This window comes from Sorex fumeus, unplaced genomic scaffold (assembly GCF_029834395.1).
Source record: "Sorex fumeus unplaced genomic scaffold, SorFum_2.1 ptg000019l, whole genome shotgun sequence".
Taxonomy (NCBI): domain Eukaryota; kingdom Metazoa; phylum Chordata; class Mammalia; order Eulipotyphla; family Soricidae; genus Sorex; species Sorex fumeus.
The window spans coordinates 12,883,725-12,899,946 of NW_026606076.1; the positions used below are offsets into that span (position 1 = coordinate 12,883,725).

Genomic DNA, 16,222 nt, shown 5'->3' on the forward strand with positions numbered 1-16,222 from the left:
AAGCACAATGACCAGCAGGAAGTAACTCAGAAGGGACACTTGTCACCAGGCTGCAGGACTGGTCCATCCAGAGCAAGAGAGGGAAAATTCAAGGTGGCGCCCATTGTCTCAGTTCCCCACTTAGTGCCAGAGCCACAGTCTAAATTCAGCTTGAACCCAGAGTGATTATTGATACACAAAGAAGAGATTAATACCACACAAACAAGGAAACAGAACTCTCTGTGCTGGGAGAGTATGTCAAACCTCTTAAGCTTGTTTGAAATCGCATGTAGCCCATGTGAGGGCAGAAGAACAAATCAGTGTTATGGCTTCAAATTGCAGAGAATGAGGGAGATATAGGTTGGTGGTACAACATCGGTGGTCGAACATTTATCTTGCATGTGTCAGGTCCTGTCTTCCATCTCCTTGAGCTCGTGCACACATGTACACACACACACACACACACACACACACACACACAAACACATATTAGCAGCCAACATTTGAAATACTGGTGAAGGGGAAAATAAAGCTACATACTTACTACAGTGTGTTCACAAGTAATCCACAGCAAGAAAAAGAAGATGCCTACCATGTGAGTAAAATAATATACTGCTTTTTATTGTTCTTTAATATTTTTTCTTTTAAAGACTTTTTGGATCTCTTATTTCATTTGTTTATTGTGAGAAAGTGTATAGAAAGAACCAAAGAGATAGTTCAGGAGGGAGGGATCTTGTTTTGCATGTGGTCAAACTGGGTTTGATCCACAGCACCTCATATGGGTCCCTAAGCACTGCTGGGAGAGGTCACTGAGCACAGAGCCAGAACTAAATCCTGAGCACAGACCAGTGTGGCACCAAAAAAAAGTATAGCTGTTTTATTCTGACTGATCTTTAAGTTGTTCCTCGTGTTGCTTTAATTCACTCTTTCCAAAATCAGTGCCTATGGCCACATAAAAAGCTGTCCAGTGAAAATAGTTTTTGACCATTTGTGTTGTTACAGCCAAGAGAATTTTTAACGTGTATAGTACTCAAATGCAATGACTCTGTTTATTGATTAAATATAAAGTTTAGACACAGTAATGAGGTCGTGGAAAGTGGTTTTATGTCTCATTGATTTTCCCAAGATGTCTCTGCCCTATGGACCCACACAATGGAACAGGGACCGTGGAATTCCTCTTCCTGGGACTCTCCGATGACCCTCAAGTCCAGCCTCTCCTCTTCTGCCTCTTCCTGTCCATGTACCTGGTCACCATCACAGGGAACCTGCTCATCATCCTGGCCGTCTGTTCAAGCTCCCACCTCCACACGCCCATGTACTTCTTCCTCTCCATCCTATCCATGACTGACATTGGCTTCACCTCCACCACGGTGCCAAAGGTGATTTGGGACATTCACACTCAGAGAAAAACCATCTCTCACTCAGGCTGCCTGGCGCAATTGTCTCTTTTTTACATCTTTGGTTGTTTGGACTGTTCACTTCTCACAGTGATGGCGTATGATCGCTTTGTGGCCATCTGCCACCCCCTGCACTATCCCATCATCATGAACCCACGCCTCTGTAGCCTGTTACTTCTAGCATCTGTTTGCATCAGCCTGTTGGACTCCCAGATACATGTCTTGATGATGTTGCAGCTCACCTTTTGTGCCCATGTGGAAATTCCTCATTTCTTCTGTGATATTCCTCAACTCCTCAGGCTGTCCTGTGGGGATACCTCGACTGATAACCTATTGATGTATTTTATCGCTGCTATTTTTGGTGGAGTGCCAGTCTCAGGGATCCTGTACTCTTATTCCAGAATCGTGTCCTCTGTTTTGAGAGTCTCTTCTAAAGGAGGGAGGTCCAAAGCCTTCTCCACATGTGGCTTTCACCTGTCCGTTGTTTGCTTATTTTATGGAACAGCCATTGGAGTGTACTTCAGCTCAGCTATGTCTGATTCCCCCAGAAAGGAGGCAGTGACCTCAGTTATGTACACAATGGTTGTCCCCATGCTGAACCCCTTCCTCTACAGTCTGAGAAATAAGGACATCAAGAGAGCCTTCCAGAAGCTTCTCACTTTAACCTAATCATTATACTTGTGCTCTTATTCATATGATTAGAAATTACTCCAAAATCAATCCTCTGCAATAGGCAAATGTGATTCCCTGGTCACATAAGTGGTTTGAGTGCAGCTTGTCCCATCTTTGTCTCCCTAACTGCCTATTGTAAAATGGCTTATTTCAGGGGCTGGAGGGTAGTACAGTGGGTTGGACGTTTGCCTTGCACACGGCCAATCCAGGTTCTAATCCCAGCATCCCATATGGTCCCCCAAGCACTGTGAGGAGTAATTCATGAATGCAGAGTCAGGAGTAACACCTGAGCACTGCCAGGTGTAATCCAAAAAGCAAATAAATAAATAGATTTGCTTATGTCAGTCCTTCTTTCATTGGAATGGGGGGGGGTATTCTGAAATTATGCATGTTTCAACTATCTCATTAAACTGAACTCTATCTCCCTCAGAATCAAATGTTTCTCACCTATGACCCAGATATTATTTATAAATACAAAGTTGCCTTTTACAATACAAAATCAGGGTTGAGTGATAGTACAGCAGGTTGGGCATCTGCCTTGCACACAGCCAGCCCAAGTTTGATCCCTGGCACTACATCTGGTCCCCCAAGCGCTGCCAGGACTGATCCCTGTGTGCAGAGCCGGGAATAAACTCTAAGCACTACTCGGTATGAGCACCCCACAGAAAAATTAATTATACAATTATATAAGTCAATACAATGCAGAGAGTTATCAACAATTTTCTATGATCTATGTCTGTGTTTATGAAATTTTGACTTTGGCAAATCATTGATCAATGTTGTACAAAAAAATGCAGTGAACTACCCCCCCCCCATCTTGGCCTCATATGGGAAGCACAGGGCTAGATTTGGAGGGTATCATACAGTAGTGGTGGGCCTGCCAACATCAATTTGGTGCAGTGACTGAGATTGAAGCCAGGCTGCTCCCATAAGCATGACATCCTCAAGACCTCTGATTCTCTCCCTGACACTCAAAGCTTACTCCTTTTTTTTCTTTTTGGGTCTCACCCAGCGATGCTCAGGAGTTACTCCTGGCTCTTCATTCAAGAATTTCTCCTGGAGGTTCTTGGGGACCATATAGGATGCTGGGGATCAAACCTGGGTCGGTTGCATGCAAGGAAAACTCCCTACCCGCTGTGTAATTGGTCTGGCCCCTCAAAACTTATTCTTATCACTGTCTTTTGTAAAGCAGCTAAGTGCCAGACAGGTAAGTCAAACATTCATTTGCATAAGCCATGTGATTGGTTGTTCTAATCAAAAGACCTCACAGAACAAACCATAGAAGAATCAAATCATAGAAAAACCTAATGTATTTAAACCCAGATCACTCTACAGTGCAATTTGGGCAGGAGAGAGAGAAGGAAGAAATTAGTGTGGTGTGTGGTACATCCTCCGACCTATAAATGGCCCAGCTTCACAGCTCTATGAGGAATCTCAAAGAGATGCCAGGCTGCTGAATCAACCCAGTTCTATGACTCCTGGAATGCTGGCCACATATGTAGTCACATGACACCTCCAAATTTCACAGTCCTGGCAGCCCAGTAGAAAGAAAGCAAATTATCTGGGGTAAATTGCATAGAAACCCACTAAGGGAGACAATAAGACAAAAGGTTTAACTAGCACCAAACAGTACATAAATTCTCAGATAATGACTTAGGAACACCATTGTGAGATCTATATTGTCACAAGCAATCCAAAGTAAATTATCTTGGGGCTGGAGTATACAGTACAGCAGTTACCAAGGCACTTGCCTTGCCTGTGGCCAACCATGGTTCAATCTCCACCATCCGTATGACCGACCTCCTGAGCACCACCAGAAGTGATAGAAGTGATTCAAGTGCAGAGCTGGGAGTAATCCCTGAGCACCAATCAGTAATTCTGGGGTCACCAATGCCAAGATTGGGTATACTTAGGCGACATGCAGTGTCTGGTATTGAATCCAAAACCATTACTTTGGGTCATCTTCTTTGCCCCCTATTTTTCCTTCTCAAAACTGCTTGTCGTAAAGCAACAAGGTGCTGGGGATATAACTCAAAAGGTTATTGTGAATATTTGATAAGCTAAAACTCTGAATTTAATTCCTCAGAATCTCATTGTCCTATAAGCATCTGGGAAGAACACCCCCAACAATTCATAGCTGACACCTAATTTGTTTTTTAATATTTTTTATTAGTGAAACACCACGAAGTACAGTTATACACTCACAAATTTTTGTGCTTGGGTTTCAGTCATACAATGAACAAGTACCCATCCTTCCACCAGCGCCCATCTTCCACCACCACAGGTCCCAGAATCCCTCCCACGCCCCCATCAATCCCATCCCAACCTTCCTCTGTTGCAGTGCATTTCCTTTTGTTCTCTCTCTCTCCTTTTGGGTTCTGTGTTTTGAACAGAGGCATTGAGTGGCAATCATGTTTGGTCTATAGTCTACTTCCAGCACGCTTCTGTAATTTGTTTTGAAGGAAACCATGACCAAACTCTATAGGAACCAGACCTCAGAAGTATCTATTATTTGATTCCACAGTTCAATCTGTACCTGTGAGGCGAGTGCTTCAGCAGCCTGATGGCACCGTCAGACTTTCAGATACCCCATAATTGCTGCTGTACCGTTAGCCAGACCCCAAAAACTTGGGACAAAGTTTACCAAGAAAGTAAACGGCCAAAAGTTAGGTATGTGGGAGACACACCCACAAACCACCTCGGGCTCAGTTATACAACTGGAGGAATGGCCTGTCTGGTTCCTGATCAAACTTCTTAACGACCATGACCTCAGAGACTCAGAAACAAATCTCGGAACTCAAAGGCTTTTGGCAGAAATGCATCCTGTTCCTGCAGTAGGTTACTGGCACTAGGACACTCCAGGTGGGAATAGGTTTCATGCCTTGGCCTGTTCCCCCTGGCAGCCCGGTGACCGCCATCCTCCACAGGCCAGTCTGGACAGTCTGGTGTGGGCCTGTGGTGAAGAGACACGTGGGGTCTTACCACATGGGGGTGGAACCGGCCCTTTCCTTCCCATCCCAACGAGACCCCAAGTTGCCACATACAAATGGCCTCTCTGGCTCCTGATCAAGCTGATTAACGCCATAATCACAGAGACTCAGAAATAAATATCAAAACCCAGCGGCTTTTGGCAGAAATGCATTTGGACCACATACAAAGTGGCCGCCGCCTAAGAGCTTATTGGAAAGCCAGGTATGAGCCGGCAGTGATGGGGCAACTGCAGTCTCATGGGAAGGGGGCCCGTACCGGCTCATCCTTCACGCCCTACCGAGGTCACAAGTTGTCACTGCCGGCAGTTTCTATCTTCGTTGTCTACATACCAACATCCAATTATGGTGAAGGAGAAATTGAGAAGTTCTACATGAAGCTAGAGAAGTTCTACAAAGTAGACCACACCTTCTACAAGATCATTGTCGGTGATTTTAATGCCAAGATAGGACCGAGAAGATCAGCCAAAGAACTCCATATCGGGGCCCATGGCCTAGAATGGAATGAACAGGGTGACAGACTGTCTGAGTTCATCCTGTCGACCAAGACCATCCATGGTAACTCACAGTTCCAGAAGGCCAAATCTAAACATTGGACATGGGAGTCTGCCGGTGGACAGTTTCACAATGAAATTGACCAAATCATATTCAATCGACAGTTTTGCCTGACTAATGTTGCTATTATCCCAAAATTCCAAATGGAATCGGACCACTGTCTCCTTCATGCAAAATTCTACTTCACAGAGTGTGGAGAAAGGAATGCAAGGTTTGAAAAGAGAACTCCCAGAATGATCACCAACTGGGAGCTCTTTGTCTCTGTTGCGGAAACATGGGAAGATGCTTTCATTGACAACATTGACGAGGAATACGATTCACTGGTTCAGCACCTCCGTGATTGTATGAGGAACGCCAAGAGAGAGATAACCACAAAAAAACTCCTGTCTTCAAACACTCTTGAGCTTATTCACAAACGTTGCTTGGCGCATGGCTTAGGCAACAGCAAGCAAATGTCCAAGCTCGCAAAACAGTGCAGACAAGCCATCAAGGAAGACCTCAAAGACAGAAGAGCAGCAGTGCTGGTAGATGTGGCAGAAGCCAGAAAAAGCATTTGTAACACCTGCCTGTCCTTCACCAACTACAAGACCAAGATGACTGCCCTCCGACATTCTGATGGATCTATCACATATTCCAGAAGGGCAATGGAGAAGATTATTCATGATTTCTACTCAGATCTCTTTAATAGCCCCGTCCACTTGCCCACATATCAAATTCCGCAGGATGGATCTGTCATTCCCAAAGTTCTCATTCCAAAATCCAACACGCCATCTCGTCAGTAAAGAAACAAAGAGCACCTGGCCCAGACAAGTCAGACCTGAACACCGAAAAACCTACCATCAGTACTCATCAATACACTGACTCGGTTCCTCACATGCTACCTGTCTGAATGCAAGGTTCCATCCCAATGGAAAACCAGCAGTTCTGTACTACTATACAAGAAGGGAGACATACACGACATTGGCAACAATCGCCCAATCTGCCTATTGTCTGTCATCTACAAGCTGTTAACTCAAGTCATCTTGAATAGGATTGGCAGAACACTAGATGAAGGACAACCATGTGAGCAAACCAGGTTCTGAAAAGGATTCAGCACCATCGACACTACCCACACAATAACCAAGCTCATTGAGGTTTCTCGGGAGTTCAAGATGCCGCTCTGTCTAACATTCATTGATTTAAAGAAGGCCTCTGATTCTGTTGAGATGGAAGTGGTTCATTGAAGCCCTAGCCAATCAGGGTGTACAAACTCAATACACCAGTATCCTCCTTGAGCTGTATTACTAATTCACTACCAGGATCTCACCATTCTACAAAGAAGTGATCATCCATGTCAAGAGAGGGGTTTGGCAGATACTATTTCACCGAAACTCTTAAGTGCGATGACTGGAAAGGGAAGTGAAGATAGATGGTGGCAACTCACCACCTCCGCTTTGCTGATGACGTTGTTCTAATAACACCAAACATCAGCCAAGCGTAACAAATGTTGACCGACTTGACCGTGAGTGTGGAAAGGTCAGATTACAGCTAAATCTTACAAAGACAATGTTCATGAGAAACAGTCTTGCTCCTGACTTTCCATTTACTCTCAATGGAACAACCATCTCCAAATGCAACAGTTATGTATACCAAGGTCGAGAAGTCAACATGACGAATGACCTGGCACCTGAGTTACGCAGGAGGAAGAGAGTGACATGGAACGCCTTCAAGAGTGTCAAAGAAATAACTAAGAGAATGAAGAAAATCCAGCTCTGAGCACATCTCTTCGATTCCACTGTTCTTCCTGCATGAACATGTGCCTCAGAGACCTGGGCCCTATGAAAACAGGATGGGAATGCTATTGGATCTCTCAGAGGAATCAAAAGAGCTATACTTGGAGTATCACGCTTCACTCAAATGAGATATAGAGTCCAGTGTTCCAACCTCCATCAACGCTCAGGAATCAGGGACACTGTCTCTTTTGTCAAGGCATCGAAAATCAGATGGGCTGGTCACGTAATGAGATTTAAAGACGCCCGTTGAACTAGAGCCATTACCGACTGAATTCCACGGGATGTCAAAAGATCACGTGGACGCCCACCTACGAGATGGACAGACTTCTTCGTCAAGACCATGAATGATCAGTTTGAGGCTCTTCAGGTTCCTAGAATGAGCAGATGCCATTGGGCTACGCTAGCACGCAACAGGGATAAATGGAGACATTACTGGAGCCCACTCGAGCAAATCGATGAGTAACAGGAGATCAAGTGATCAAGTGATTTCCAGCATGTGAAATAAGTATAATGACATTTTGATTCATATCCCTGGCAACTAGTTGCTTTAGGAGACACAGACTCAGGTGAGAGTTACCAATGGAGATGAGAAGTCAACTCTCCATATAGCCCAAAAAGACTAAAATGAGAAAACTGCATCTGGCAGCCTGCAGAAAAGAGGATTCTACGATGAGCATCAATGTCCCATGGTACCTCAGTAGAGGTAAAGCCATTGTCAACAGTGGACAGGAGGGAGAGGAAGAAGTACATGGGGTAAGTAGGTGGGGACCTGAGCTGACAGTCAGGATGATGAGCAGGTTTATGGTGATCGTGACCAGGTACAAGGACAGGAACAGACCAAAGAGGAGAGGCTGGATTTGTGGATCATCGGAGAGTCCCAGGGGAGGAATTCCACAAACCCTGTGACAACGTGTGGTCCACAGAGCAAAGACAACTTCTGGAAATATAAATGAGAAGATACATTTATATGTGCGTATGTATATGAGACATACAGGACGTCATCATTGTATCTGTATTTTGTACATAATCAGTTTGTTAGTGTTCATAGTGACACGCGAGTCCTATGCACTTGTATCTATTTTTCAAGGATGTGACAAACATCTCACTCATCTCATTCTCTTTTTCATCACTGACTTTTCCTCCATCCTGTTGCCACATGCATTGATTTTGCAAAGGCCAAACTAAAGCAATATGAAAAACAAGGTTATTTAAAGATTTCTAAAATTAAAACACAAAAAAATTGCATGTTCCTTTCAATGAAATCAAAGAAATATGACATTCTTAATATGCCAAAAATTTTTTAAAAATTCTGAATTAGAGATACTCTTAAGAATATCCTTATTATGCCCTACAACAGAGGCAGGGAGGGATGTAGGGGTGGGGGGTGGGAGGGATACTGGGATCAGTGGTGGTGGAGAATGGATACTGGTGGAGGGATGGGTATTCGATCATTGTATAACTGAAACCCAAGCACAAAAAATTGTAACTCTACAACTGTACCTCATGGTGTTTCACTAATAAATATTTTTTAAAAAAAGAGTATCCTTATTGACTCATGATATTTTATTTAATGCAAATGCATTGCAATTAATTCTCCTGTGGTGTAACTATTATGAACATACATTAATAATGTCTGGAGTTAATGTTAGAATATTTGAGATAGATTCAATGTACTGGGCTGGAGCGATAGCACAGCGGGTAGGGCGTTCGCCTTACAAGAGGCCAACAATGTTGGCTGACCCGAGTTCAATTCCTCCACCCCTCTCGGAGAGCCCGGCAAGCTACCGAGAGTATTCGATATGCCAGACACAGTAACAATAAAGTCTCCAATGGAGACGTTACTGGGCCCGCTCGAGCAAATCGACGATCAACGGGAGGGCCAATGTACTGGTGAAATTGTGCATAAAGGCCACAACTTCTATTGACATTCCATTCCTCCTTTTTCTGGATGAGAATCACTTCCAATTAGGAGGCCCTCAGAGACTGCGCTAACAAGGAACACTGGCTCTCACTATTTGTCCTGTGTATTGATCCCTCTGGCCATGGAGGAGTAATAAAGGAGTCAGCCACAAAGCCCTGGAGGGTATTTCTCAGTGAGTTCCTCCCTGCATCCCCTTTTACCACCATTACCTGTGAGGGTTCATGCCTGACTTCACCTTCCTCCCCATCTCAAGCACGGAGTCTCAGCCCTCATCACTCATGAGGGAGGAGAGAGCCGAGGACCCCAGTCCAAGAATGAGCCAGCAGAGACCAGGCAGAGACCAGTGAGTGGTGAGGGGCATAGATGGGCAAGATTGTCCTGACTCTTGTCCTCTTATCCAGATCAATGACATCTGAAGATAGAGAGGGGGCACAGGGGAGGGGAACCATATGCATCTCATGCACCTGTACAGACACACAGGGAGCTCAGGTTTGCTTTTCCTGTTAGAGGAGACAGATGTTTCATGAAGAGTTCTGCTCTCCCCTCCACCATTTCTAGCTTCCTTTGGTCTAGTCCAAGAGACCTTAACTGAATCTCTCAAACTCTTCCCCAAGCACGCCCTTTTGGTTATATACTTGATGATACTGATCATTACGGTGAGGAGAAGATAACAATGACACCAGGGAACTTTGCTGGTGATTTCCTTATGACAACATTTGATGAATATGATGTGTCCTTTTACACTTTACAGCATATTGTAACTCATTAAGCACAAGATGTGTGGGCAGCCTTATTCCATTGCATCTGGTATTTTTCTAAGTATTTGTTTGTATGATTTTGAGCCACACCTTAGGGTGCTCAGGGGTTACTCCTGGCTTTGCATTCAGGAATTACTCCTGGCTGGCTCCAGAAACAAAGAGGGCTACTGGGAATGGAACAGGGGCCAGCCATCCAGCCATGTGCATGCAAGGCAAGTTTCCTCCCCATTGCATTACCTCTCCAGACCCCAACACAAACTCTTTCTGTACACTTGAAATTCCAGTGGGGCAAGTGGTACATCTCCGCTTTAATTAGCTGTTTCTTCTTCCATACCCAGGTTTTTCTCTGTTCTTTCACCTTAATTATCATATCTTCTGTGCTACATGCAATATATATCACATCTCTGCTCTTTCACCTATATATCATTTTTTCACTGGATGGACTTTGAAGGAGTTCTGTCTCTGTGGCTCTGACTCAAATATTTCTCCCATGGCCGTCAAGTTTATTTCTTCATTGTTAAACACCAATTATGAATAATAGCTTTCACCTGTGTATCAGCTGGGCTTCAATCACAGATGTGCCTTGACTATTTCTTTATATAACTCCTTAAATATGGAATTTGCTTTGATCAAAGGCATGGGAAGCGACCACTGTTAAGCTTGTCAATGTGTCCTTGCTCTTAGTAATGCAGACTTTATCAAGAGACTCTCCCCTGGACCTTTTCTTTTTGTCCTTCCTTTTTTCTCCATTCATTCTACTCAACTTCCCCATGAGTACAGTTTTTTTCACAAGATGTCTTAGAGTCCAGTGAACTCCTAACACCACTCAAAATGTATCCTTGTCCCTAACTACACATAGGTACCCAAACACACAAACAATCTGATAAGAATAAAATGATTTCCCCTGGCTCCAGTGTTCATCACAATTTCATCCTAAGACTACAGAAGGTCTGGATGAGACGCCTGCCTCAGGGTGACATGGAAAAAAAATCCTAATGTCATATCATTGGTCTCAGAGACAATAATTACTGGCCCTATGAAAATCACGTTATTGATATGTATGGGATGACTAACCAGGTCAATCCATGCAGCTCAGCGCCGCTCATTTCAACATGCACAATGGCTGGCAAGAAATAGCTCAGAAGGGACACTTGTCACCAGGCTGCAGGGCTGGTCCATCCAGAGCAGAGAGGGAAAGTTCAAGATGGTGCCCGTTGTCTCAGTTCTCCACTTAGTTCCAGAGCCAAAGTCTAAATTCAGCTTGCACCAGAGTGATTATTGCTACACAAAGAAGAGATTAATACCACACAAACAAGGAAACAGAACTCTGCGCTGGGAGAGTATGTCAAACCTCCTACACTTGTCTGAAGTCGCATGTAGCCCAAGGGAGGGCAGAAGAAATCAGTGTTTTGGCTTCAAATTGCAGAGATTGGGAACGGGGGATACAGATTAGTGGTAAAACATTTAACTTGCATGCATCAGGTCCTGAGTTCCATTTCCTGAGTTGTGGCTCGTGCACGCATGCGTGCGTGTGCGCGCACACACACACACACACACACACACACACACACACCCCTAATTAGCAGCCAACATTTGAAATACTGGTGAAGGGGGAAATAAAGCTACATACTTACTACAGTGTGATCACAAGTAATCCAGAGCAAGAAAAACTTGCCTCGTATGTGAGTAAAATAATTTACTGCTTATTATTGTTCTTTAATAGGTTTCCTTTTAGAGACTTTCTGAATCTCTTATATTTTTTTGTTAATAATGAAAAAGTGTAGAGGTAGAAGCAAAGTGATAGTTCAGTGGGGAGAGAGCTTTCTTTGCATGTGGTCAACCTGAGTGTGATCCACAGCACCTCATATGGGTGTCTAATCATTGCTGGGAGTGGTCACTAAGCACAGAACCAGAAATAAACCCTGAGCACAGACCCGTGTGATCCCCCCCCCAAAAAAACAAGCGTAGTAACTGTTTCATTCTGACTGACTTTTCATTTGTTCCTCATGTTGCTTTAATTCTATCTTTCCAAAATCAACGCTTACAGCAACGCAAGAAGTTGTCCAGTGAAAATTGTTTTTGAACTTTTGTGTTGTTATAGACAAGAGTATTTTTTTAATAATCAAATTTATTTTTTATTTAAATTTTTTATTTTATAAGGTTTGGTTATGTTGTTTAAATTTAATATTCAAACATCAATCCCACCACCAGTACACCTTCCCACCACCAAATTTGAGATGTTTCCATCTCAAGCCCTGATCCCCGTCCCAAAGCACAACCAAAATAACATATTTTGCATTGTCTGTTATGAAGAACCGCTGAAAATGCTTACAAAAAGCTATTCATAGGAGATGGAGCGATAGCACAGAAGGTAGGATGTTTGCCTGTAGACAGCTGATCCAGGTTCGATTCCCAGGATCCCATATGGTCCCCCGAGCACCACCAGGAGTAATTCCTGAGTGTATGAGCCAGGAGTAACCCCTGTGCAATGCCGGGCGTGACCCAAAAAAAGCAAAAAAAAAAAGTATTCATATAGAAAACAGTGTGAAGATTTTTTATTTTGGCAGTGGCCATTAAGGCATTCTTTAGGATATCATTAACATGTTAAAGATTGAGTGATGTGAGCTTTCGTAAATGTATATATATATGAAAATATGTATATATGCATATATATTTTTTCTCTATGATTTGTTGCCTACTATCTGAACCCCATCAAATGTGTTGTGGTACTTATAGAGAATGGTTAGGGAGTGTTTTATGATTTGTCTGTCCAAGAATATGTTCATTCATGTGTGAGACTCAGCATGGGCATGTGGGGAATGGTCTAAAACAAGGCGGCGGTTGGGTTCTCGAGGTTTTCAGCTGCCAGGCTGGGACCCTTGGAGCTGGGAGGGATCTCAGCCACCGCCCTCTGGGGAGCCCCAAGTGAAACAGCCTGGGCAGAGTCCGGTGGCATGGTTATGGCCAGCTTCATGTTATGCTTCCTTCCGGGCAAAAGAGCCATGTGATCTCAAGAGCATTTTTAATATGTATAGGACTCAAATGAAATGCCTGTATTTGTTTATTGCTTAAATATAAAGTATAGACACAGTAATGAGGTCCTAGATACCTGTTTCCTCTCTCATTGATTTTCCCAAAGGTGTGTCTGCTCCGTGGACCCTCACAATGGAACAGGGGCTGTGCAATTCCTCCTCCTGGGACTCTCCGATGACCCGCAAGTCCAGCCTCTCCTCTTCTGCCTCTTCCTGTCCATGTATCTGGTCACCATTATGGGGAACCTGCTCATCATCCTGGCCGTCAGCTCCGACCCCCACCTCCACACACCCATGTACTTCTTCCTCTCCAACCTGTCCACGGCTGACATTGACTTTACCTCCACCACGGTGCCAAAGATGATTTGGGATATTCTCACTCAGAGAAAAACCATTTCCCATGCAGGCTGCCTGGTGCAAGTGTCTCTTTTTTACCTTTTTGGCTATTTGGACTGTTCACTTCTCACGGTGATGGCGTATGATCGCTTTGTGGCCATCTGTCACCCTCTGCACTACCCTGTCCTCATGAACCCCCGCCTCTGTAGCCTGCTGCTTCTGGCATCTGTTTGCATCAGCCTGTTGGACTCCCAGATACATGTCTCGATGATGTTACAGCTCACCTTTTGCACCCATGTGGAAATTCCTCATTTCTTCTGTGACCCCCCTCAACTCCTAAAGCTGTCCTGTGAGGATACCTCCACTGATACCCTACTGATATATTTTATCGCTGCTATTTTTGTTGGAGTGCCAGTCTCAGGGATCCTGTACTCTTATTCCAGAATCGTGTCCTCTTTTTTGAGAGTCTCTTCCAAAGGAGGGAGGTCCAAAGCCTTCTCCACATGTGGCTCTCACCTGTCCGTTGTTTGCTTATTTTATGGAACATCCATTGGGGTGTACTTCAGCTCAGCTATGTCTGATTCCCCCAGAAAGGAGGCAGTGACTTCAGTTATGTACACAATGGTTGTCCCCATGCTGAACCCCTTCCTCTACAGTCTGAGAAATAAGGACATCAAGAGAGCCTTCCAGAAGCTTCTCACTTTAGCCTAATCATTATATTTGTGCTCTTATCATATGATTAGAAATTACTCCAAAATCAATCCTCTGCAATAGGCAAATATGATTGCCTGGTCACATAAGTGGTTTGAGTGCAGCTTGTTTCATCTTTGTTTCCCTAACTGCCGATTACAAAATTGCTTATTTCAGTTGATGGAGTGGTAAGTACAGTGGGTTTGGCGTTTGCCTTGCACATGCCCAATCCGGGTTTGATTTCCAGCATCCCATATGGTCCCCCAAGCACTGTGGGGAGTAATTCATGAGTGCAGAGCCAGAAGTAACACCTGAGCACTGCTGGGTGTGATCCAAAAAGCAAATATATAAATAGATTTGCTTATTTCAGTCCTTCTTTCATTGGAGTGGGGGGTATTCTGAAATTATGCATGTTTCAACTATCTCATTAAACTGAACTCTATCTCCCTCAGAATTAAATGTTTCTCACCTATGACCCAGATATTATTTATAAATACAAAGTTGCCTTTTACAATACAAAATCAGGGTTGAGTGGTAGTACAGCAGATTGGGCATCTGCCTTGCACACAGCCAGCCCAAGTTTGATCCCTGGCACCACATCTGGTCCCCCAAACGCTGCCAGGACTGATCCATGTGTGCAGAGCCAGGAATAAGCTCTAAACACTACTATTTGTGAGCACCCCCCAGAAAAATTAATTATACAATTATATAAGTCAATAAAATACACAGAGTTATCAACCATTTTCTATGATCTATGTCGCTGTTTCTGAAACTTTGGCTTTGAGCAAATCAATGATCAATGTTATACGAGAAAATGCAGTGAACTATCCCTCCATCTTGGCTTCATATGGGAAGCACAGGGCTGTATTTAGAGGGTATCATCCTGTAGTGTAGGGCCTGCCAACAACATTTTGGGGACCATGCAGTGACTGAGATTGAAGCCCGGCTGCTCCTGTAAGCATGAACTACCCAAAACCTCTGGTTCTCTCCCTGACACTCAAAGCTTACTATTTTTTTTCTTCTTGGGTCACACCCAGAGATGCTCAGGAGTTACTCCTGGCTCTTCATTCAGGAATTACTCCAGGAGGTTCCTGGAGACCATATAGGATGCTGGGGATCAAACCTGGGTCTGCTGTGTGCAAGGAAAACGCCCTACCTGCTGTGTGATCGCTCTGGCCTTTCAAAACTTACTTTTATCACTGTCTTTTGTAAAGCAGCTAAGTGCCAGTCAGGTCAGTCAAACACATTCATTTGCGCAAGCAATTTGATTGGTTTTTCTAATCAAGAGAACTCACAGGATATACCATAGAAAAATCTAATAATAGAAAGACCTAATGTATATAAACCCAGATCACTCTACAGTGCAAGCTGGGCAGGAGAGAGAGAAGTAAGAAATTAGTGTGGTGTGTGGGACATCCTCTGACCTATAAATGGCCCAGCTTCTCAGCTCTATGAGGAATCTCAAAGAGAAGCCAGGCTGCTGAATCAACCCAGTTCTGTGGCTCCTGGAATGCTGGCCACATATGCACCTCCAAATTTCACAGTCCTGACAGCCCAGTAGAAAGACAGCAAATTATCTGGGGAAAATTGCATAGAAACCCACTAAGGGAAACAATAAGACAAAAGATTCAACTAGCACCAAGCAGCACATAAATCCTCAGATAATCACTTAGGAACACCATTGTGAGATCTTTATTGTCACAAGCAATCCAAAGTAAATTACTTTGGGGCTGGAGTATACAGCACAGCAGTTACCAAGGCACTTCTCTTGCATGCGGCCAACCATGGTTCAATATGACCCTCCATATGACCACCAGAGCACCACCAGAAGTGATAGAAGTGATTCAAGTGCAGAGCTGGGAGTAATCTCTGAGCACCACTGGGTGGTGGGATACCAATCAATAATTCTGGGATCACCAGTGCCAGAATTGGGTATACTTAGGGGACATGCAGTCTCTGGTATTGAATCCAAAACCATCACTTTGAGTCATCTTCTTTGCCCCCTATTTTTCCTTCTAAAAACTACATGTCATAAAGCGATTAGGTGCGGGGGATATAACTCAAAAGGTTATTATAAATATTTGACAAACTAAAACTCTGAATTTAATTCCTCAGAATCTCAT

The 16,222-nt window shown here is 43.9% G+C and overlaps 2 protein-coding genes across 2 annotated transcripts; both read left to right on the forward strand.

Moving 5' to 3' along the window:
• The first annotated feature begins 1,118 nt into the window (after positions 1-1,118).
• Positions 1,119-2,045, forward strand: LOC130022369 (olfactory receptor 18-like). The gene has a single exon (XM_056113113.1). It carries the CDS (start codon positions 1,119-1,121, stop codon positions 2,043-2,045), a length of 927 nt encoding a protein of 308 aa, XP_055969088.1.
• Positions 2,046-8,041: 5,996 nt separating this feature from the next.
• On the forward strand, positions 8,042-14,120 carry LOC130022519 (putative gustatory receptor clone PTE01). The gene is made up of 2 exons (XM_056113282.1): positions 8,042-8,115; positions 13,181-14,120. Exons 1-2 carry the CDS (start codon positions 8,042-8,044, stop codon positions 14,118-14,120), a joined length of 1,014 nt encoding a protein of 337 aa, XP_055969257.1.
• The last annotated feature ends 2,102 nt before the right edge of the window (positions 14,121-16,222 follow it).

Excerpts from the sequence above, each read along its gene's own strand:
- LOC130022369 (XM_056113113.1), top strand. The coding sequence starts at position 1,119 with ATGGACCCACACAATGGAACAGGGACCGTGGAATTCCTCTTCCTGGGA.
- LOC130022519 (XM_056113282.1), top strand. The coding sequence starts at position 8,042 with ATGTCCCATGGTACCTCAGTAGAGGTAAAGCCATTGTCAACAGTGGAC. Across the intron at positions 8,116-13,180 it reads GAGAGGAAGAAGTACATGGG|GTGTGTCTGCTCCGTGGACC; the intron begins GTAAGTAGGTGG and ends ATTTTCCCAAAG.